Source organism: Monodon monoceros, unplaced genomic scaffold (assembly GCF_005190385.1).
Source record: "Monodon monoceros isolate NGI ecotype Baffin Bay Population unplaced genomic scaffold, NGI_Narwhal_1 Super_Scaffold_10, whole genome shotgun sequence".
NCBI classification, from domain to species: Eukaryota; Metazoa; Chordata; class Mammalia; order Artiodactyla; family Monodontidae; genus Monodon; species Monodon monoceros.
This window is the reverse complement of record NW_021703766.1, coordinates 54,835,577-54,859,538: the sequence shown is the minus strand read 5'-3', so window position 1 is coordinate 54,859,538 and position 23,962 is coordinate 54,835,577. Positions and strand designations below refer to the sequence as shown.

Here is a 23,962-nt window from a genome sequence, read left to right as displayed (position 1 = left end):
AGTGTATGCCCCCATGTCCTCCTGCCTCAGGACCCAGGAGTTTGGGAACCTCCCAGGCTAGTAGGTCTTGGATTCTGAGCATTGAAATTATCAAATTGTCCCAGAAAGTCTACGAGGAACACATATATTTATGTTCCTTATTTATTTTTATTGCAGTATAGTTGATTTACAATATTATATTAGTTTCACGTGTACAACATAGTGATTCAAAATTTTTATAGATTATATTCCGTTTACAGTTTTTATAAAATATTGGCTATAGTCCCTGTGCTGTACAGTATATCCTTGTAGCTTATTTTATACATAGTACTTTGTAAGGAACATATTTTTAGAAGAGGAAACATGCTGGTACATTTGAAAGACACAGAGGACCGAAGTCCGGAAGCAGCAGCCGCTGGATTGGGATCGTGGGGTCCCTTCAGCAGCTGTGCGAGTGTGACATTATTGGAACTGCGTGTAGGCCCCACCCCCGAGACCACGGCCTCGCCCCCGGCTCCGGAAACTACCGTGCCCAGCTGCAGCTGCGCTCACGGCCCCTCCCTATAGGTCCCTCCCCCGGAAGTTCCGCCCCGCCCGTTTCCGGAAGCCGAGGGTTCCAGCCCGGCCTGCACTTCCCCACGTGAATCCCAGGCAGCGCGTTCCTAGGACTGACCCCGGGCGCGCGTCTGCGGGCGGCTGCAGTGGGACCCCCCCCCCCTCACCAGCTCCGGCCCGTAATGAATCGCTACATTCTGCCGCTCTCCGTGCTGGGCACAGCGGTGGGTGGCGCCGTGCTGCTCAAGTAAGTACGTGCGGGTCCCGCAGGCGCGGTAACGGCTGGCCGGTGGGCAAGGACGAGGGAGGGAAAGCCGAGTGGAGATTGCCAACCCTTGGCCCACCCAGGAGTCCTCCAGCTCACCCGTCCAGCAGTGCTCCCAGAGAATGCGGGGGCAAGCCTGGTCCCCGAGAGGGCAGGTCATGGCCCAAGGTCACCCAGAGAAAGGAGCGGATCCGGGCCCTGGTAAACATTTTGGTCTAGTTGCTTCTGGACTTTTAATGGATTAATTCTTTAATTCAGCGGACGCTTATTGAGCACTTCCCATATGTCAGGTCGTGGCCCAGATGCAAGGAAAGTGTGTACCACCTAAGCTCCCGTTGTCCGAAATTAGAGAAACAAATTAGAATTGTCCACGTCAGTAAGTGAAAAGATCGTATTGCGTGGTATATAGACATACTGTAGTTCTTTCTTCTCTTTCCTAGGCTAATTCGTTTAATAAAAACAAGACAAAACGGGACTAAGAAGTAAAAACTATTAGGTATAAAATAAGCTACAAGGATATATTGCGCAACCCGTGGAATATAGCAAATATTTTATGTTATAAATGGAATAGGTTATAAATGGAATATAACCTTTAAAAATTGTAAATCACTATATTGTACACCTGTACCTTATATAATATTGTATATCAACTATACTTCAATATAAAAATCCCCCCCAAACCAAAAAACAGCTACCAAATATTCTATAGGAGCATCGGTCAGTAGAACTTCCTGTGATCATCGAAATGTTTTACATTTGCCCTGTCCATTATGAGCCATACCGTGCGACTACTTTTTATTTATTTATTTTTGGCTGCTTGGGTCTTCGTTGCTGCGCGTGCGCTTTCTCTAGTTGCGGCGAGAGGGGGCTACTCTTTGTTGCGGTGCGCGGGCTTCTCATTGCGGTGGTTTCTCTTGTTGTGGAGTACGGGCTCTAGGCGTGCAGGCTTCAGTAGTTGTGGCACGCGGGCTCAGTAGTTGTGGCTCGCGGGCTCTAGAACACAGGCTCAGTAGCTGTGGCGCACGGGCATAGTTGCTCCGCGGCATGTGGGATCTTCCCCGACCAGGGCTTGAACCCACGTCCTCTGCATTGGCAGGCAGATTCTTAACCACTGCGCCACTGGAGAAGTCCCTCGGCTGCTGTTATTTTTATTCATGCTGATGCCTTTCAGTTCTGAAAAAGCTTAAAAATAAAAAAGGGCCAGCATGGGAAGAATAAAAGAAAACTGAATGCCCTAGGGGGGAAAGTATGACTATTGTTTTTTGTTTTTTTTTTTTTACTTTTTATTTTTAAAAACAATTTTATTGGAGTATGGTTGCTTTACTATGTTGTGTTAGTTTAGACTCTTTATTTTTAATTAAATTAAAAAATTAGCCTCAGGGGACTTTCCTGGTGGCGCAGTGGTTAAGAATCTGCCTGCCAGTGCAGGAGACACGGGTTCGAGCCCTGGTCCGGGAAGATCCCACATGCCGCGGAGCCACTAAGCCCGTGCACCACAACTACTGAGCCTGTGCTCCAGAGCCCACAAGCCACAACTACTGAGCCTGTGTGCCACAACTACTGAAGCCCGGGTGCCTAGAGCCTATGCTCTGCAACAAAAGAAGCCACTGCAATGAGAAGCCCGCGCACCGCAACAAAGAGTAGCCCCGGCTCACCGCAACTAGAGAAAGCCCTTGCGCAGCAACGAAGACCCAATGCAGCCAAAAATAAATATAAAAAATAAATTAATTAATTAATTAAAAAGAAAAATAATAGCTTCTGGTGGCTGGTGGCTACCGTGTTGTACGTTGCCTTTCTTTTGTGTGGAGATAATATTGTTTATTTGGCCAGTTCCCTGTTGGTGACATTTGGTTGTTTCCAGTATTTAGCCTCTGGAATGTGGGCATAGTAGCAGAATAAGGGCCCCCAACGATGTGCATGTCCTAATTCCCAGAACTTGTCAAAAGGGACTTTTCAGATGTCACTGTGTTAAGGGCCTTGAGATGGGAGATGATCTGGGTTATCCAGGTGGCCCAACATCATCACAACGGTCCTTATAAGAGGGAGGCAGAAGCATCAGAGTCAGGGGCTTGAAGATGCTGTGCCGCTGACTTTGAAGGTGAAGGAAGGGGCCACGAGCCAAGGGATGCAGGCGGCCCCTAGAAACTGGAAAAGGTATGGGGACGATTCTCAGTTCTCCCTGGAGCCTCCAGAAGGCACACAGCTCTGCCGACACCTCGATTTTAGCCCAGTGAGACCCATTTCGGACTCTGACCTGCAGACTGTAGGAAATACCGTTGCATGGTTTTTTTGTTTTTTTTTTGCGGTACGCGGGCCTCTCACTGCTGTGGCCTCTCCCGTTGCGGAGCACAGGCTCCCGGATGTGCAGGCTCAGCGGCCATGGCTCACAGGCCCAGCCGCTCCGCGGCATGTGGGATCTTCCCGGACCAGGACACGAACCCATGTCCCCTGCATCGGCAGGCGGACTCTCAACCACTGCGCCACCAGGGAAGCCCCGTTGCATGGTTTTAACCCACTGAGCTTGTGGTGATCTGTTAGAGCAGCCACAGGAAGCGAATACAGGGGGTCTTTCTAAAATGACGATTGTCTCGCTGTGCACGCTCCCCGCACCAGACCATGCTGAGTCCTTTACCTGTACCACGACACCGGTCCCATGGAGTTATGCGATGTCGCTTCCATCTTTCCGTTGGGGGAACACAAGCTCAGAGAGGTCATTTCCCTGAGATCACAACAGTCAGGGACACCTGTGGTGAGAGAGGACAGACAGACCGAACTGACCTGCCGTTTTTTATCTCCAGGGACTTTGTCGCCGGCGGGGCTTGTCCCAGCAAGACCACCATTCCCGGGAAGACCGTCATTGTGACCGGCGCCAACACGGGCATCGGGAAACAGACGGCCTTGGAGCTGGCCAGAAGAGGTGAAGTCCCAGTGGGCACCTGCTTCTCTGCCTGGGGCTCGGGCGTGAGATCTGGCGGTGGATGGTTTGATTTCCCAGGGAATGTTAAGGCATCTGATTCTTTTGGTTGCAAGTGGCAGAAACAAACTCAGGCCGGCTTAAGCCCGAAAGCCTTGTGTCTCTGGAAGAGGGAAGGGCAGGTTCAGGGTCTCAGAGGAGGCCGTGGGTGCTCAGCAGTTATTGGTTTGGGTTTTTCTCTTTGCATCGGCTGTGCTCTTTCCTACTGTAGTTGGACTCAGTCCTAATGGCTGGGTCGGGGCCTAGGTCAGAGGTTGGGGGTCAGGCTCTCCCAAGCTTACTGGTCAGGCGTTTTGTAGAAAGAACACCCTTCGATTTGGGTCTGTTTGACGTTTTTCTCATGGTCAGACTGGGCTTATGGAGAAGTGCCCTCCTCAGCACACGCAGATGTCTTTTGAACTTGGAATCAGTGTGGTTTCCTGTGGGTTCAGGTACGAGAAAGGGAGGAGTTAAGGTTTTGTTTGAACAGCTGGAAGACCAAAGCTGCCTTGGCTGGGACGGGGAGGCCAGGGCAGGGCACGCGTGAGGGCTGGGGAGACTGGAAACTCTCCTTGGGCTGGTCGAGTCGAGGTGACCAGTGAATGGGTCCCTGATGGACTGACCAGGCCTGAGCTGCCTGTTCACCCCTGAGGTGAGAGTGGTGGGGGGCCATGAGGGCAGCCCCCCTGCCCCCCCACACCACATGGGGTTTCCCCAAGGGAGGGACAGGCGCTCCTTTCAGGAAAAAGCGAGAAGGGAGGGACTTCCCTGGTGACGCAGTGGTTAAGAATTCGCCTGCCAACGCAGGGGACGTGGGTTCGAGTCCTGGTCCGGGAAGATCCCATGTGCCGCGGAGCCACTAAGCCCATGCGCCACAACTACTGAGCCTGCGCACCACAACTGGTGAAGCCCACGCCCCTAGTGCCCGTGCTCCGCAACAAGAGAGGCCACCGCAATGAGAAGCCCACGCACCGCAACAAAGAGTAGCCCCTGCTTGCCGCAATTAGAAAAAGCTCATGCGCAGCAACAAAGACCCAACGCAGCCAAACATAAATAGACAAATTAAAAAAAAGGAAATTAAAAAAATGAAAACAAAAAATAAGACAGCTAATTTATTTAAAGAAAAAGAAAAGTGAGAAGGGAAATTGGGCCAACATACCCACTGTGGTCCCTTGAGAGCCAGGCTGCCACTGGGAGGACAGACAGATCCAGGACTTGATGAGTCCATTCTGGACTGTGTGTTGGGGGGGCCAGATGTGTAGGAGGCAGCTGGCCCAGCTGTGGAGGATGAGCCCTGTAGACCCACGCGATTTGGCATCCTTGCTGCCCGTCCTCCTCTCCATCCCTGTTTCTTCTCACTTTTCTAATTTGAAAATAAAAGTTTAAAAAAATTAAATTTTTTCCTTTTTTTTTTTTTTTTAATTTTGGCTGTGCTGCCCCGGCATGTGGGAACTTAGTTCCCCGACCAGGGATGGAACCTGCGCCCCCTACAGTGGAAGCACGGAGGCTTAACCCGCTGGACTGCCAGGGAAGTCCCCCCAAAGTTTTCTTTTTAAAGGCTGTATTAAGATTTAATTCACACATTTAAAGTGTACACGTCCATGATTTTTAGTATATTCACAGAATTGTACAACCGTCACTGGTCTCCATTTTAGAACATTTTTCATCACCCCAAAACGAAACGTGGCTCCTCTAAGCCATCATCCCCTAATTTCCCTTCCCCGCCAAAGCTAGGAAACCACTAATCTTCCTTCTGTGGATTTGCCTCTTCTGGACGTTTCAGATAAATGAATCATGCACTCTGTGTCCTTTTGTGTCTGGCTTTCACTGAGCATCACGTTTGTGAGGTTCATCCATGGTATAGATAGGTTGGAATTTCCTTCCTTTTCATGGCTAATATTCCACTGATGGACAAACCACATGTCACTTATTCATTCATGCCTTAAAAATTTTTTTAAAAAATTTTATATTGGACTATAGTTGATTTACAATGTTGTGTTAGCTTCAGGTGTACAGCAAAGTAATTCAGTTATACATATACATGTATCTGTTCTTTTTCAAGTTCTGTTCTCATTTAGGTTGTTACAGAATATTGAGCAGAGTTCCCTGTGCGGTACAGTAGGTCCTTGTTGGTTATTTATTTTATGTATAGTAGTGTGTACATGTCAGTCCCAAGCTCCCAGTTTATCCCTCCCACCAATATTCATTTATCCCTTGATGGACATTTGGGTTGTTTCCACCTCTGGCTGTTCTGCACAGTGCTGCCGTACACATGTGAGTACACATTTTTGTGTGGACTTATGTTTCCATTTATCTTGGGTATCTATACTTAGGAGTGGATCTTTTAAAAAATTTTTATGGGAGTATAGTTGATTTACAGTGCTGTTTCAGGTGTACAGCAAAGTGAATCAGTTATACATATACATATATCCACTCTTTTTTTTTTTTTTAGATTCTTTTCCCATATAGGTCATTACAGAGTATTGAGTAGAGCGCCCTGTGCTATACAGCAGGTTCTTATTAGTTACGTATTTTATGCATAATAGTGTGTATATATCAATCCCAAACTCCCAATTTATCCCCCCCATCCCCTGGTAACCATAAGTTTGTTTTCTACATACGTGACTCTACTTCTGTTTTGTACATTACTTCATTTGTGCCCTTTTTTTTTAGATTCCACATATAAGTGATATCATCTGATACTTGTCTTTCTCCGTCTGACTTACTTCCCTCAGTATGACAATCTCTAGGTCCATCCATGTTGCTGCAGGTGGCATTATTTCGTTCCTTTTTATGGCCGAGTAGTATTCCATTGTATATACGTACCACATCTTCTCTATCCATTCCTCTGCTGACGGACATTTAGGTTGCTTCAGGAGTGGACATTTTTTAAAAATTCCATTAAAAGGTTTTTTTTGGTCTGGCTCTTCCAGGAGGCGCCATCATTCTGGCATGTCGAGACTTGGAGAAATGTGAGGCAGCAGCCAAGGAGATTCGAGGGGAGACCCTTAATCACCACGTCAACGCCCGGCACCTGGACTTGGCCTCTCTTAAGTCCATCCGAGAGTTTGCAGCGAAGATCATTGAAGGTAAGAGGAATGACGCTGGCCTTGTGGGGTGAGGACTTGGGCGGCCAGGCTGTGAGGAGGGAGTTATACCAGGCAGGTCCTAGAGCCAGGTATTGGTCGCCACCTGTTTTCGTTCAGCCTTTGGGTAAAGATTTTACTTTTTTTTCCTCTTCTGACATTTTCACGTTTACATATTTTTCATTTTTACATGGGGGAAAGAAAATTAAAAGAATAACATTTCATGACATGTGACCATTATATGGAATTCAGATTTTATTTTATTTTGGCTGTGCCACATGGCTTGTGGGATTTTTTAAAATAAATTTATTTATTTATTTTTTGCTGCATTGGGTTTTCGTTGCTGCACGTAGGCTTTCTCTAGTGTGGCAATCGGGGGCTACTCTTCGTTGCGGTGCTCTGGCTTCTCATCGTGGTGGCTTCTCTTGTTGTGGAACACGGGCTCTAGGCGTGCGGGCTCAGTAGTTGTGGCACGCGGGCTCAGTAGTTGTGGCTCGCGGGCTCTAGAGTGCAGGCTCAGTAGTTGTGGCGCATGGGCTTAGTTGCTCCGCGGTATGTGGAATCTTCCCGGACCAGGGATTGAACTTGTGTCCCCTGCATTGGCAGGTGGATTCCCAACCACTGCACCACCAGGGAAGTTCTGGGATTTCTTTTTTTTTAATAAATTTATTTATTTATTATTATTATTTTTTTGGGCTGTGTTGGGTCTTCGTTGCTGCGCGCAGGCTTTCTCTAGTTGTGGTGAGCGGGGGCTACTCTTTGTTGCGGTGTGCAGGCTTCTCATTGCAGTGGCTTCTCTTGTTGTGGAGCACGGGCTCTAGGCACACGGGCTTCAGTAGTTGTGGCGTGTGGGCTCAGTAGTTGTGGCTCGTGGGCTTTAGAGCGTAGGCTCTAGAGCACAGGCTCAGTAGCTGTAGCGCACAGGCTTAGTTGCTCTGCAGCATGTGGGATCTTCCCGGACGAGGGCTCGAACCTGCATCCCCTGCATTGGTAGGCGGATTCTTAACCACTGCGCCACCAGGGAATCCCTGGCTTGTGGGATCTTAGTTCCTGGACCAGGGATGGAGCCGGTGCCCTTGGCAGTGAAAGTGCAGAGCCCTAACCACTGGACCGCCAGGGAGTTCCCAGAATTCAGATTTTAGTTTCCATAAAGTTTTATTAGCATGCAGCCATGCCCATTGATTTATGTATTATCTGTGGCTGCTTTAGTCCTGGGAGGGAAGAGTTTAGTAGAGACAGACCATATTGCCTGCAAAGCCAGAAATATTTACTACCTGGTCCTTTACAGAAGAAGTTAACTGACTGCTGTCTAGGAAAACTAAGTCCTCTGTGTGCTTGGATCCTACAAGAAGCAGAGGCCAAGGAGGGAGGAAGAGTTAGGTGGAGAAGGGCACAAACACTGGTTCAGCCAACATTTCCGGAGGCTCTCTGACTCTTGGGTGACGCAGGTGACACAGACGTGAGTCAGATTCAGGCTCTGCTTCTGAGGAGCGCCCGGGCTGCTGGGGGACATGGCTGTGACAATAGGTAACTAAGGGTTAGTGCAGAGAGTCTGGAGCTCCCACATTCTTTCCTGGGTGTTTCTTTTTGCAAATCCAGGGATCAGGCTGGCATTTCTCTGCACTTCCGTCACGTTGATGCCTGACTCACTCTTTTTGCTCCCCACCACATGGTCTCAGAACCACTTAAGAATTTATTTTTTTTCAAACAGGAATAACATTTGGAGGGTTAAACGTTCAGAAAGTGCAAATGGGGATACAGCAAAACATCTTCCCGCCACGCCTGCCATTAGCTCCCAGCATGCCGTCCTCAGATGTGTTCAGTGCTCTACCTCTTGTGTGTCCTTCTGGGGACCATTTATGCATTTATAAAGCAAACGGGGATACACTTCCCCTTGGCTTTTTTGTACAAAGCGGAGCCTGTTACATACCTGGTGCTGCCCCTTGCTTTTTCTCCCCAGTTCTATCTTGGAGATCATTACAGGCAGAACTTTTCCCTTCTTTTCTTGTGGCTAGCTTGTGTTTTTTGGGGGTTTTTTGGTCTTTTTTTTGGCCACTGCGTGGCACGTGGGATCTTAGTTCCCTGACCAGGGATGGAACCTGTGCCCCCTGCAGTAGAAGCATGGAGTCCTAACCCCTGGACTGCCAGGGTATTCCTATGTGTGTATTTTTTAAATTTTTATTGAAATATAGTTGATTTACAGTGTTTTTGTAGTTTCAGGTGTACAGCAAAGTGATTCAGTTATATACACACACGCTCACACACACACACACAAATTCTTTTTTAGATTCTTCTCCATTATAGGTTAGTACAAGATATTGAATATAGTTCCCTGTGCTATACAGTAGGTAGGTCCTTGTTGGTTATCTATTTTATATATAGTGATGTGTATATTTTAATCCCCAGCTCCTAATTTATCCCTCCCCCGCTTCTCCTTTGGTAACCGTAAGTTTGTTTTCTATGCCTGTGAGTCTATTTCTGCTTTGTAAATAAGGTCATTCGTATCATTTTTTTAGATTCCACATGTGATATCATATGGTATTTGTCTTTTTCTTTCTGACTGACTTCACTTTGTATGATAATCCTCTAGGTCCATCCATGTTGCTGCAAATGGCATTATTTCATTCTTTTTTATGGCTGAGTAATATTCCATTGTATATAGGTACCACATCTTCTTTATTCATTCCTCTGTCGATGGACACTTAGGTTGCAGAAAATACTTGTCGAATAGATAATAACGAAGCTGTTCTACCCAGCAGGTTGTATTATCACCCCTATTACAGAAGGGGAAACTGAGTCACACATTTGTCCTCACCCCTGTCTTCTAGAGGAGGAGCGAGTGCACATCCTGATCAATAATGCAGCTGTGATGCGGTGCCCCCACTGGACCACCGAGGACGGCTTTGAGATGCAGCTTGGCGTTAACTACCTGGGTGAGGCTGCAGGCTGTGTGGCATCAGCCTGGGACGTGAGCAGGAGCCCCCGTGGGCCAGACACAGGCTCCGGGAGGGGTCTTCCTCTCTCCATGTGGCCAGGCGGCCATGAGCAGGGTCACCTGGCAGCTCAGGGAATCGCCTGTTCATCGCTGGACCCTCAGTCCTTCGGACCTTCCATCAGCCTCTTGGCCATTCGTCCCTTTGTCTGTCTGTCCCCCAGTCTCTGTCTGTCCTTCTCTCACTGTGTCAGTTTATCTTTTGTCACCCTGAATGCATCTGCAGTCTGTTAGTAAGGGTGATGGACGTTGGGTGGACACCAATCATATAGGACTAAGGCCCACCCTAATGACCTCACCCTAATGGCCTCATTTTACCTTGATAACCTCTCTAAAGACCCTCTCTCCAAATAAGGTCACATGCTGAGGTACTGGAGGGTAGGGCATATTTTTTTAGGGGGGTTGGGGAGGGTGACACAATTCACCCATAACACATGTGACTACCCTTCACCCCCTTTGGGCTGGAACTCAGTCATGTGACCTGATGGAGCTGCAAGGGAGTCTGGGAAATGTAGTTTTTCACTGGGCAGTCTCATGCATAACCCAAAATTCTATCACTGAAGAAGAAATGGAGAAAGGATTTTGGGAGACAGAAGGCATCTCTTCTCTAGCTGACCTCATAGAGGGTTATCACAGGGCTTTGCGACAATTTGTTATCAGGAATGTCTTGTACATTGTAGGTTTTTTTTTTTTTTTTGACATGCCACACGGCTTGTGGGATCTCAGTTCACTGACCAGAGATTGAACCCTGGCTGCAGCAGTGAAAACCCAGAATCCTAACCATTAGGCCACCAGGGAACTCCCACATTGTAGGATTTTTAGCAGCATCCCTGGCCTCCACCCACTAGGTGGCAGTAGCACTCCCTCTACTGTCCACAATTGTGATGATCAAAATTGTCTCTAGGTGGTGCCAAATGCCTGCTGGTGGGGGGCGCAAAGTTGGACCCTGTTGAGAAAAATGGGTTATGGGAGGATGAAATAAGGTGATGTTCTCAGTATGGTCCTGTGCACGGGACAAGAACTCAGTGAAAGTTATCTTTTCATTTTCCATCATCCAGGTCACTTCCTTTTGACGAACTTGCTGCTGGACAAGCTGAAAGCCTCTGCTCCTTCGCGCATCATCAACCTCTCGTCCTTGGCCCACGTTGCTGGGCACATAGACTTCGAGGACTTGAACTGGGAGAAGAGGAAGTATGACACTAAGGCAGCCTACTGCCAGAGCAAGCTGGCCGTTGTCCTCTTCACCAAGGAGCTGAGCCGGCGGCTGCAAGGTGTGTGTGTGGCGAGCCTCGCTGGTCTCCCCTTTCCTTTAGCTCTGAGCCTGAAACAGTCCTGCTGTGACTCTGGGTGGACGGGAGGTCAAGCATTGGCTCCAGGACCGAGTAGGCAAACATATGACACACTCACCACCACGCTCCCTGCTGGTGCCTGAAGCAGACATCACTAATCAATCACAGCATTCTTCTCTGCTTATCCCGGACAGGCACCTGAGCCTTTGGTGCTCTAGACCAGTGAAGCTTTGGCAATACCTGGAGACATTTTTAGCTGTCAGTTTGCGGAGCAGGGGCAGGTTGGGTGATGTTCCTGGCATCTAGTCAGCAGAGGCCAGGGATGCTGCTCAGCTTCCTACAAGGCACAGAATAAAGAATCATCTGACCTCAGTGTCCATAGTGCTGCAGTTGAAAAGTCTGCCCTTTGCCTTTGCTTCTCAAAGAGTCAGTGGACCAGCAGTGTCAGCTCACCTGGGTGTTTGTCGTAATTGCAGCATCTCAGACCCCACCCTGACCCACTGCTTCAGACTCTGTGGGGTGGAGCCCGGCGGTCTGGGCTTCTCAAGCCCTCCAAGTGATTTTTACACACTCAGGTTCAGAGGCTCTGCCCTGGGCAGCCACGAGACAGAGCTGCCTTGCAAGTGAAACTGGGGATGTGGAGGTTTCAGAGCAAGAGGGCGACGTGGATTCAGGGGGAGCCCCCTAGGATGGTTGGTATCAGCCTTCCTGGTGAGGGGTGAACCTGACGTCTGCCTGCCTCACTTTTTCCTTCTCTCCCCAGGCACGGGTGTGACTGTCAATGCCTTGCACCCCGGCGTGGCCAGGACAGAGCTGGGCAGACACACGGGCATGCACAGCTCCACCTTCTCCAGCTTCACGCTCGGTAAGTCCCGTCCCAGTTTGGGGTCCCTTAACTGAACCCCTGTCCTCCTAGCTTGGGGCTCAGGACCCTCCCTCAGTGTATTAGGGTCTTCCTGAGAAACAGAACCAATAGGATGTACATAGATATTTAGAGAGATTTATTAGGGGGGATTGGCTCATGCATCTGTGGGGCCTGAGAAGTCCCAGGATCTGATCTGCATGCCAGAGGCCCAGGAAGGCTGACAGTGTAGTTGCAGTCCAAACCCAAAGGCCTGAGGACCAGGGGAACCGATGGTGTAAGTCCCAGTCCAAGTCGAAGGCCAGGAGCGCCAGTGTCTGAGGCCAGGAGGAAATGGATGTCCCTGCTCAAGGAGAGAGAGAGAATTCGTCCTTTCTCCACCTTTTTGTTCTGTTTTCACCCCCAACTAATTGCATGGTGCCCACCCACATTGGTGAGGGTGGATTTTACATAGTCTGTTGATTCAAATGCTAATCTCTTCACACCCTCACAGATACCCCAGAAATAATGTTACCTGCTTTCTGGACATCCCTTAGCCCTGTCAAGTTCACACATAAAATTAACATCACACTCAGAGACTATCTCAGGGGCTTTGCTCTGCCCCCTGCCCTGTATCTTCCCTGGTACTGAGTCACTTTCATATGTCTACCCAGCCTGCCAGCCTGAGAATAGCCCCGGGAAACAGGCCAGAGCCTGTTTGATGAGACTGTTTCAGAGGTGGAGGTCATGGAGCTGACTTCCTGGAGTCCGGCCATGCTTGGGCTAACTCCAGTTTCATCCCAAACTAGCTGGGCCACCCAGCAAAGTGACTTCTCTCCGAACCTCCCTTTCCTTATCTGCAAAATGAGGGTCATAATAGTACCTGCCTCAGTGGGGAGGATTAGATGAGACCTCCCTAAAAGAGCCAGCACAATTCCTGGCCGAATAAATAATTAGAGCTTTATAACTAGTGTTTATAATCCTGAAAAACATTTAGTTGGTGGGGGCTAGGTATCAGGGACCTTAAGCTGAAGCTGGCACTGGAGACACTCAATACACAGAAGCTACTTTAAAGAAAGATCGGGTGGGATGAGGACTTGGGGCTGACATAGAGGAGGGGGACCTTCTGTTTGCCTGGGAAAAGCCAGGGGGGCTTCCTGGAGGAGGCAGCTTTCAAGCTGGTCCCTGCATCTGGAATTATTTGTCTGGGCAGTGCCAGGGAAGGGAGCTCCTGGTGTTGGGAAACAGAGGGGTAAAGGCCTGGAGGAGAGCTCTGTGGGACTCCAGGGAAACTTCTGGCCTTCGTGGGCCCTGAGCCACCTGGGGTGGTGCTGGGCTTTCTGTATCTTCCTCTCTGAATGTGTGGACTGAACTCTCTGTGGGCCGATGCAGGGCCCATCTTCTGGCTGCTGGTCAAGAGCCCCCAGCTGGCGGCCCAGCCCAGCACCTACCTCGCTGTGGCGGAGGAGTTGGAGGGCGTTTCTGGAAAGTACTTTGAGGGACTCAAAGAGAAGGCTCCGGCCCCGGAAGCTGAGGATGAGGAGGTAGCCCAGAGGCTTTGGGCTGAAAGTGCCCGCCTCGTGGGCTTGGAGATGTCCTATGGATCCTCTGAGAGGGGACAGCGCCTCCCCAAATGACTTCTTGGAGCAGGTATGAAAGCCACCAGGGAGGCAGTCACCAAGATGGAACAGCAACCAGCCAAAGCTGGCTGCCATGCCCGAAGCACCCTCTAGTTGGCAGTATTGGCCAAGGAATGCTGGCTGCCATGGCCACTGCACCCTCTAGGTAGCAGTCTTGGCCAAAGAATGCTGGCTGCCATGCCTGCAGCGTCCTCTAGGTGGCAGTATTGCCCCTTTTCTGGCCACAGTGGATTGGAGAGCAGGTGAGCGCTTGACCCAGGGGCTGGCTGGTACAGTGTGCCCTGCTGCCAACAGGTGAGCTGGCCCATCAGATGCCTCCCTTGGGAATCCAAACCAGGAATTTTGGGGTGCGGCATCAGCTCCCTCTGGTGTGGGCCATGTCGGGGACTGGATGGCCATGGGCAAGTTGTCTGGCTGATGCTTGAGTTCATGGTCCCCCGTTGGACCTTGCACACCTCCAGTCTCCTCTCTGAGCCTTGGTTTCTCCAGCTGTAAACTGTGCAGGATAATCTGACTACCTCATTGGATGGCCGTGAGTTATTGCTTGGCTTGGAGAATGGCAGCTGCATATTCCTTGCCGTTGGGTGTTTACTGAGGACCTTCTGTGTGCCAGACCCTGGCAAGGTGCTGGGGATGCCCTCCAGGAACAGACCGACTCAGATCTGGCCTTGTTATCTCCGCGTCACGCTGGGGACAGCATGGTGGGGAGGAACCACTGAGGAAACAGGATGCCTGGGATCACGACCTTCCCTCCCATCCCTACTCGCCAACTGCCATGCTGTGGGCGGCCCTTGGAGGGACCCGAAGTGGGCCTCTCTGGGCTGAAAGCAAGGAGTGAACAGTTCTGAGAGAAAGACAGATACCATATGATATCATCATATGTGGAATCTATTTAAAAAATGATACAAACGAACTTATTTACAGAACAGAAACAGACTTACAGATATCAGAAAACAGACTTACGGTTACCAAAGGGGAAACGTGTGTGTGATGGGGAGGGATAAATCAGGAGGTTGGGATTGACATACACACACTACATATAAGATAGCTAACCAACCAGGCCCTGCTGTATGGCACAGGGGACTCTACTCAGTATTCTGTGATAACCTAGATGAGAAAAGCTGAAAAAGAATGAATACGTGTGTATGTATAATTGAATCACTTTGCTCTACACCTGAAACCAACACAACATTGTAAATCAACTATACTCAAATAAAAGTAAAAAAAAAAAAAAGAGTGAACAGGTATGGTTCCTTCTGGAGGCTCCCAGGGAGAACCTGTTTCCTTACGTTTTTCCAGCTTCTAGAGGCGCCTGCACTTCTTGGCCTGTGGCCCCTTCATCTGCAGAGCAGACAATGGCAGGCCAGGTCCTTCTCACGCTGCCATCTCTCTGTTTCTCCCGCTTCTGCCTCCATCTCCTGTTTTTAAGGACTCCTGTGATATCACTTGGCCCATCCAGATAATCCAGGATCATCTTCCTCCTTTAAAGTCAGCTGATGAGAAACTTTAATCCCATCATCCACCTCAATCCCCCCTTTGCCTTGTAAAGTAACAGGGTTCTGGGGAATAGGATGTGGACACATTTGGGAGGACCCACTTTTCTGCCTACCACTCTGTCCTTTTCAAAATCTGCTTCCTTAGCACCCCCAGTGTACTTCCCATGCGTTCCCTTCTGCTCAAATAAAGAGGAATAAGCTTCAGGGACTTCCCTGGCAGTCCAGGGGTTAGGACTCTGCGCTTCCACTGCAGGGGGCATGGGTTCGATCCCTGGTCAGGGAACTAAGATCCCACATGCCACATGGCGAGGCCAAAAAAAATTTTTTTTAATTAAAAAAAAAAAAGGAGTCAGCTTCACTAGTGTGGCTTGCAAGCAAATCAACTGAGAAGAACAGATTTTTAAAATCACAAACTCCCTACCCGCTAAAAAAGAAGAAAACTTGGGGGTGTGTTAGCAAGAAGAGGAATTCAAAGTCTGATTCTAGAACCCACTTTCTTTTTGGGGGGAGCGTTAGAGGCCTAAGTGCCCAGGAGAGCAGCTAATCACAGGGAGATTTGTCTATTATGTAGATGTGAGCAACACACCTCAGGGCTAATTCTAACCACAAACCTTCACAACCAGTGTCTGCTTCCTTTCTGAAACAGAAACCCCAAGGAGCACAAATGGTGACTCACACATCAACCTAATCCCCATCTACTTCTCTGAAGGCTTTGAGGTGATTCACAAACCTAGCTACGACCTTCAGACTGATGAAAGATGATAGAAACCAATCTCAAACAAAACAATGCAAAACAAAACCCAAAGCCACAGAAGCCCAGAGAGGAGATGGCGCAAAGTAATAAACAGACCCAGGAATGCAACGTGAAAGGACAATGCTTCGGGGGTGGGTTCTTCACAAAGGGAAAGCAAGTCAGGGTCAAATCCTCAAACCTCACTCTGGGGCTTGGGAATTCTGTCAGGATGCCTTGGGCTGCTGGTGACAGGACATACTCAAAGGATGTAAGCTGAGCTGACTTTCACCCCAGGCAAAAGCAAGAAGGAACGCTATTTCACAGAAGTAGAAGCCCAGGGGTGTGGCAGGCTTTGAGTTCTGGAACATCATCAAGACTCCTACTGCAAGATGACGGTCTGACAGTTACCAGTGCAACGTCATTCCAAGGCTGGGTGTTTGTAACAGGTTGAATGGTGGGGTGCCTCCCCCTAAAAGATATGTCCAAGTCCTAACTCCCAATACCTGTGAACGGGAGCCAATTTGGAAAAAGTTTCTTTGCCGATGTGATTAGGGATCTCGAGGTGAGATTGCCCTAGATTATCTGGGTGGACCCTAAATCCAACAAGTGTCCTTAGAAGACAGAGAGAGCAGAGGAAGAAGCAATGAGGGGATTGAGGGCAGAGACAGGGATGATGGAGCCTCAAATCGAGGAATGGCTGGAGCCCCCAGAAGCTGCAAAGGGCAAGGAACAGAGTCTCCCCCAGAGCTTCTGGAGGGTGAGTTCCCCGCCCCGCCACTTTGAATTTGGACTTCTGGCCTCTGGAAGTGTGAGAGAATACATTTATGTGTTCTAAGTCACCAAGGTGATGGTATTTGTTACAGCAGCCAGAGGAAGAAACTAGTGCAGTCTCTGTGGGGTGGGTCGCGAGATGACTGTCAGAGCCAATCTGGGCCACTTGTTTTCTTGTTTTTTGCCCAGTGATGGGGAGAGAAGCATTTCTCTTTTATTTGTCAAATTGGGCTCAGGTCATGTGCTCATCTTAGAACCCACAAAAGCCCCCCAAGGGAAAGGCAGAAGGTAACGGACTTCAAGCAGGGTTTCCCAACACCAGCGCTGCTAACACTTGGGGCCGGATAATTCTTTGCTGTGGGGCAGGGGTCCGTCCTGTGCGCTGTAGGATGTCGAGCAGCAGCCCTGGTCTCTACCCACCAGATGCCAGTAGCCCCCACCGGCCGGGTGAGACCCCCAGAACTGTCTGCAGACATTGCCACATGTCCCCGAGGAGGGAAACTGGCCTTCGGTCGAGAACCACGGATGGAGGCGGATCTGGATATGTTTGCGGGTCTGTGAGCGAGCCGAGGGTGGGGTCAGGCGGAGCTAGTCACCAGCACACGGGGGCCTTGCTTGTTCTCACCTGGGCTTCATTGGGGTGGAGTGCAGCTGACAGGCAAGGTGCTGGGAAACAGGTCGTAATGGAAACAGTACAGGTGACTGACTCAGGGCAGCCTATCTCCTATGGAAGACACGCCACGAAATCCAGAGGTCCTCCTGAAGCTGTAGGGCAGGTGCTGCTGAAAATCCGGCGAGGGGTCTTGTTATCACAGTGGCAGAGCTTCCAAGGAAATGCAGTAAGCATTCTTGGAACCCACCTGAGACCTGGGATTGGGTCATTGGTGTGGACGAACCTGAAGATCTTGAGCTGCTCAGTTTCCCTGAGAACACCCCCGTTGCTGGAGACCAGCACCCCTTGAGGGAAGGTCGTGGTTCTTCCTCAGGCAGGTGCCTCACAAGATGACGTTCCTCATCTCGAGGTCCGCCCCATAAGCTGCGGCGAATCCCGGCTCACATGCTGGGTGCATTGCAGGGTCTGGCTGAGGTGAACCTGGGGACCATACCTGGGAGTGGATTTCGGGGGAGTTAGACGGGGGATGAAATATGAGACCAGCTGTGGAGAATCCATGTGCAGAGGGTCACTCATCTATAATGAAGGTTTTATTTAATGTTTTGGGCTTTCTGGGTAGCTGGAGACTGTGGCAACTGCATGAGAACGTGTCTCCCACATAACCTCTAAAGACGGTGCAGCCCTATATTAATATCCTGATTTCGGTGACTGCACTGTGGTTACATACGAGAACGTCTTTGTTTGCAGGAAAACCCATCAGGATTTAGATGATGGGGCATCAGGTCTGCAACTTAGTCTCAGACGGTTCAGGTAAAAGTCCTTTGGACTTAAAATTAAAGTATAGCTGATTTACAATATTATATGAGTTTCAGGCGTACAACATAGTGATTCACAATTTTTAAAAAAAATTTATGTATTTTTTGGCTGCATTGGGTCTTTGTTGCTGCGTGTGGGCTTTCTCTAGTTGCGGCGAGCGGGGGCTACTCTTCCTTGCGGTGCCTGGGCTTCTCATTGCGGTGGCTTCTCTTGTTGCGGAGCATGGGCTCTAGGCGCATGGGCTTCAGTAGTTGTAGCATGTGGACTCAGTAGTTGTGGCTCACGGGCTCTAGAGTACAGGAGTTGTGGCGCACGGGCTTAGTTGCTCCGTGGCATGTGGGATTTTCCCGGACCAGGGCTCCTAACCCGTGTCCCCTGCATTGGCAGGTGGATTCTTAACCATTGCGCCACCACGGAAGTCCTGTGATTCATAATTTTTAAAGGTTATACTCCATTTATAGTTATTATAAAATACTGGCTATATTCCCTGTGTTGTACAATATATCATTTTACCTTATTTATTTTATATATATGTGTGAAAACCACCACCAGAAAGAGAAAGGTGTGAAAATAGTAAAAAAGCATTCAGACACATCAGGGCACTGACTACTATGGTCTTGGAAACGTGACCCTCCTTTGAGAGAAGAGAACTGAAATTAAAGGGGAGCGGTACCTTTTGTATACTGCATGGTGAAGGGAAAAAGGAGAGAGAAAGAAAAATTAGGATTTTCTAATAAAAAAAGGAAAAAAAAAAATCAAGGACTTAAAACTCCACCTGTTTGCTAGTCATCTAGTAAAAAGCTGTACTTCACTACCCTGACAGCAGAGGGCATCCTTGTACTAAAAGCTTTACAGTAGCAATCACGAGCATTAAATATATATTTAGGAATACATTGAACAAGAAATGTGCAAATCACCCCAAAGCCAACAGCTCTCTACGTAGAAATACATGGGCACAAATAGGAATTATCAAACACTGCCACCAAAAGAAGCCACCCCCCCCCACCTCCAAAAATGAGAATCTAAAAATTCAGTTGATATACAACTAAGAGCAGAATTGCTGTCATGTGGTAACAACTTGAGGAACTGCCAGATTGTTTTCCACCCAAGTTCGGAAAAACATTATTCACGACAGCCAAAAAGTGGAAGCAACCCAAGTGCCCATCACCAGATGAATGGTGGTCTATCCATACAATGGAATATTATTCAGTCATAAAAAAGGAACGAGGGCTTCCCTCGTGGCGCAGTGGTTGAGAGTCCGCCTGCCGATGCAGGGGACACGGGTTTGTGCCCCGGTCTGGGAAGATCCCACATGCTGCGGAGCGGCTGGGCCCGTGAGCCATGGCCGCTGAGCCTGTGCGTCCGGAGCCTGTGCTCCGCAACGGGAGAGGCCACAACAGTGAGAGGCCTGCGTACTGCAAAAAAAAAAAAAATTAAAAAAAATTAAAAAAGGAATGAAGCACGGACACATGCCATAACATAGATAAGCCTTGAAAACATTATGCTACGTGGAATTGCCACCTGGAAATATATTTATGGAATGCCTTTTCTGTATTTAAGAGGGCAAATCCTTGCACTAGGCAAAAGAATCCAGTTTAAAAAAAAAAGGTATATGCAGGAGAAAAACTTCAGAATTTAATGAGCGGCCTTAAACTAAATACATAATGGAGCTTAAGATTTTCAGTGAAAGATAACATCTTTGGGGGGTTTTGCCCTTCACACTCCAGCCCATAACGTGGAGTGAAGCCAAAGCTGTGACCAGGCTTGGGGATAGTTTTTCCATTTATCTCCCCCGCTTACACACACCATCAAGGACTTCCTCAGGGCAGAATCTCCTTGTTGGTATCTGTTCAATTTACAGATGCAGACTCAGCAATTCCTCCCTCAAAATGTAGCCTATGAATATACATGCATGTGGGAAACATGATGTGTTGATTACATTTGTAAAAGCATGTCAGTTGCATTTCTTTAATACAGCAAGGCTGGAAACAACGTAAAAGCCAGCAATACGGGTCATCTTAAGCAAATAATGGCGCATCCAAGAAAAGGAACATTTTGCAGCTGTTAGTAAGCACCAACACTATTTTGCTGTTATTTTTATTTTATTTTATTGCTGTTATTTTAAAACACATCGTATGGGAGAAGTGTTCAATGAGGGCATAGTGAAATGTGGGTGGATGGGACTTATGTGCCTGGACCCCAGCCAGTGGGGACACCACAGCACCCGCAGCAAGAGAGTAGAGAGAGGGACAGGAGATAAACACAATACCTCACGAATAGGCACTATTTTCCCCATGTGGCCAGGAGCAACCATCATTAACATGTGTCCAACAAAGAGCTTAAAATGAGAGTCTGTCCAAGGAGCCCTTTGGGGCTGGAAATTCAGGAGTGGGGTCATCTCCTTAGAGGTGACACACTAGGAGGATATTCCCGGGGTTGGATGGCGTGGCAAGAGAAGGTATAGGTTGACGGAGAAGATTTGGTGGATCTGATGAAATGGAATTGAGAAGAAGAAAAAGCAGAGGGGGGTGAGTCAGAGAGAGGAGAAAACTTGTCTTGAACCCCAAAAGCTGAGGATAGAAGATTTCGGAAGAGCCTGGGATCACAAGTGCCAGAGAGCGTGGAGAAGCACGGGGAAGCTGACGTGGGGAGAAAAGTTGTGGGTTGAACCAAGGGCTGATGACTCCTCCTTGCCAACCTCCACCGTTGTCTTGACGTCTTCCGCTCCAGGGTCTCCCCAAAGGGAACACGAGCAGTGGCCAGAGCTGTGCACTCGAATGAAGCATTGTGCAGCGGAGAATCTTGGGGTGTGGTTCACAGTTATGAGGGCTCCTCCATGGTCGGCTGAAGCTAATGAGCTCTTGACTTCCTCTTGAAATCCTTTCTGCTGAACCAGGCATCAACCAGGAAGACCCCCAGGATCACCAGAGACATTGCAGCCAGAGCGAAGCGGACGACATTCTCTGCATCGTGGTTCCCAGGGGCAGCATCTGGGGACAGAGGCAGAGAAATTCCTGACGTGGAAACTTGCCCAGTCTAACATCAGAAACCCCAGACTCTTTTTTTTTTTTTGGCCTCGCTGCTGGGCATGTGGGATCTTAGTTCCCTGACCGGGGATGGAACCCCGTCCCCTGCATTAGAAGCACGGTGTCTTAATCACTGGACCACTAGGGAAGTCCCCAGAAACCCCAGACTTTAAAAAAAATTGATTTATTTATTTTTGGCCGAGGCACGCGGCTTGTGGGATCTTAGTTCCCCAACCAGGGATCGAACCCATGCTCTTGGCAGTGAAATTGCGAAGTCCTAACCACTGGATGGCCAGGGAATTCCCAAAAATTGTTTTTAAAAATTGAAGTATAGTTGATGCACAGTATTATATGTTACAGGTGTACAGTATAGTGATTTACAATTTTAAAAGATTATACTCCATTTACAGTTATTATAAAATATGCCCCGTGTTGTACAATATATCCTTGTACCTTATTTTATACCAAACAGTCTAAACAGAAGCCCCAGATTTGAAAATCATCATAGTTTCCTACAGCTGCGGTAACAAATTACCACAAACGTAGTGGCTTGGAACACTAATGTCTTATGATTCTGGAGGTCAGAAGTCCAAATGGGCCTCACTGGGCTTAAATCAAGGTGTTGGCAGGGCTGCGTGCCCTCTGGAGGTTCTGGGAAAGAATCTGTTTTCTTACCTTTCCCAGCGTCCAGAGGCGGCCTGACCTCGTCTGCTCACGGCCCCTTCCTCCATCTTCACATCTATCAATGACGAGTTGAGTCATTCCTATATCACATCACTCTGACACTATTTCTTCTACATTCAGAAACCCCTGTGATGCACTCAGCCTGCTGGGTTAATCCAGGGTGGTCTACTTATTTGCAACCTTAAATCAACCATAATTCCCCTTTGTGGTACCGGATTCACAGGTTCTGGGGAGGAGGGTGTGGACATCTCTGGGGCACAATTACTCTGCCTAGTATCACGATTGTTTTCTCATCCGCTCGGTTTGATCATTCTCAGCCAGGTAGCCCTGTTTGAACTGAGAACTCCCGAGTACCAGAATCATGGCATGGCCTCGTTCAGGTTGTTAACTGCGTAAGAGCAGTCGGTCAGTGGGTGGATAGGAGTGTAACTATTCTGCTCTCCTCTCGCCAGATCATAAGCCCTAGCTGAAGGCAGTGGTTGCTTCTAGGACTGATTTTTTTTTTGGCCACGCTGCACGGCTTGTGGGATCTTAGTTCCCCGACCAGGGATCGAACCTGGGCCCTCAGCAGTGAGAGCACAGAGTCCTAACCACTGGACGGCCAGGGAATTCCTTAGGACTGATTTTTTTCTTCCAAGTAATGAAGCAGCATTTTAGGGGATAATGACTTGTAGTAGGTTGAACAGTGCCCCTCTCCCCTCCCGAGACGTGTCTGTCCAGAATCTCAGAATGTGACCTTATTTGGTATTACAAGTAAGGGTCTTGAAGATGTAATTAAGGGAAGGATCTTGAGTCCTCCAGTCCTGGATTAGGGTGAGTCCTAAATCCAATGATGAGCGTGCTTATTAGAGGCAGAAAAGGAGAAGATGGAGGGCAGAGAGTGCAGTGACGCATCTACAAGCCAAGGGAGGCCAAGAATTGCATCCACCAGCTGCGGGGATAGAGGCATGGCATGGATTTTCCTTCAAAGCCTCCAGAAGGAACCAACCCTGACGACACCTTGATTTTGGACTTCTGGCCTCCAGAACTGTGAGAGAATAGGTTTTTTTATTGTACATTTTTACAATTAAAAATTTTTATTTATTTTAAAAACTTCCATTTTTTTATTGGGATAAAATACATATAACATACATCTACCGTCTTGATCCTTTTTAACGTACAGGTCAGTGGTATTAAAGACTGTTGCGTGACCCTCAAACCACCATCCGTCTCCAGAACTCTTTGCATCTTGCAAAACTGAAACTCTGTATCCATTAAATATTTCCTCATTCCTTTGTCCCCATCCCCCCAGGCCCTGGCACCCACCATTCTATTTTCTGTCTCTGTGATTTTGACCACTCATAGAAGTGGAATTATACAGTGTTTGTCTTTCTGTGGCTGGCTTATTTCACTTTGCATAATGTCAGTTTCCTGTTCTTTCAAGCAACCAACTTTGTGGTAATTTGTAGGACAGCACTAGGAAACTAATACAGGGCTCTTCTACTAACTTATCGATACTGTATGGAGGTGAAGGTCTAAAAGGATTATGAGAATTATGATCAACAGCTGGGGCTGCCGCTGATTTCCCTCACCTCAGACTATCTTCTCCTGGAGCAGGGGGTGCCCCAACAATATTACTCACTGTTGCTTTTATTTCTTTTAAAGGTGGAGTTTTTTTTTAAGATTTTTTTTGATGTGGACCATTTTTAAAGTCTTTACTGAATCGGTTACAATGTTGCTTCTTTTTAAAAATAAACGTATTTATTTATTTATTTTTGGCTGCGTTGGGTCTTCGTTGCTGTGCGCGGGCTTTCTCTAGTTGTGGCGAGCGGGGGCTACTCTTCATTGCAGTGCACGGGCTTCTCATTTTGGTGGCTTCTCTTGTTGCAGAGCATGGGCTCTAGGCGCGCGGGGTTCAGTGGTTGTGGCACGTGAGCTCAGTAGTTTGCAGGCTCAGTAGTTGCAGGCTCAGTAGTTGTGGCACATGGGCTTAGCTGCTCCACGGCATGTGGGATCTTCCCAGACCAGGGCTCGAACCCGTGTCCCCTGCATTGGCAGGTGGATTCTTAACCACTGCACCACCAGCGAAGTCCACATTCCTGTCAGGCATGTGGGAATCTTAGCTCCCTGACCAGGGATCGACCCTGCACCCCCTGCATTGGAAGGCGAAGTCTTAACCACTGGACCACCAGGGAAGTCCCTAAAGTTGGAAGCTTTAATTAATGGAATTAATTTTTTAAAACC

General features: G+C 48.5%; 1 protein-coding gene across 1 annotated transcript; it reads left to right on the top strand.

Moving 5' to 3' along the window:
* The first annotated feature begins 575 nt into the window (after positions 1-575).
* On the top strand, positions 576-18,138 carry RDH13 (retinol dehydrogenase 13). Its single transcript, XM_029244923.1, has 7 exons — positions 576-781; positions 3,598-3,716; positions 6,686-6,841; positions 9,667-9,771; positions 10,889-11,101; positions 11,883-11,984; positions 13,353-18,138. The coding sequence occupies exons 1-7, from the start codon at positions 717-719 to the stop codon at positions 13,595-13,597; spliced, it is 1,005 nt and encodes a 334-aa protein (XP_029100756.1). The 5' UTR covers positions 576-716; the 3' UTR covers positions 13,598-18,138.
* The last annotated feature ends 5,824 nt before the right edge of the window (positions 18,139-23,962 follow it).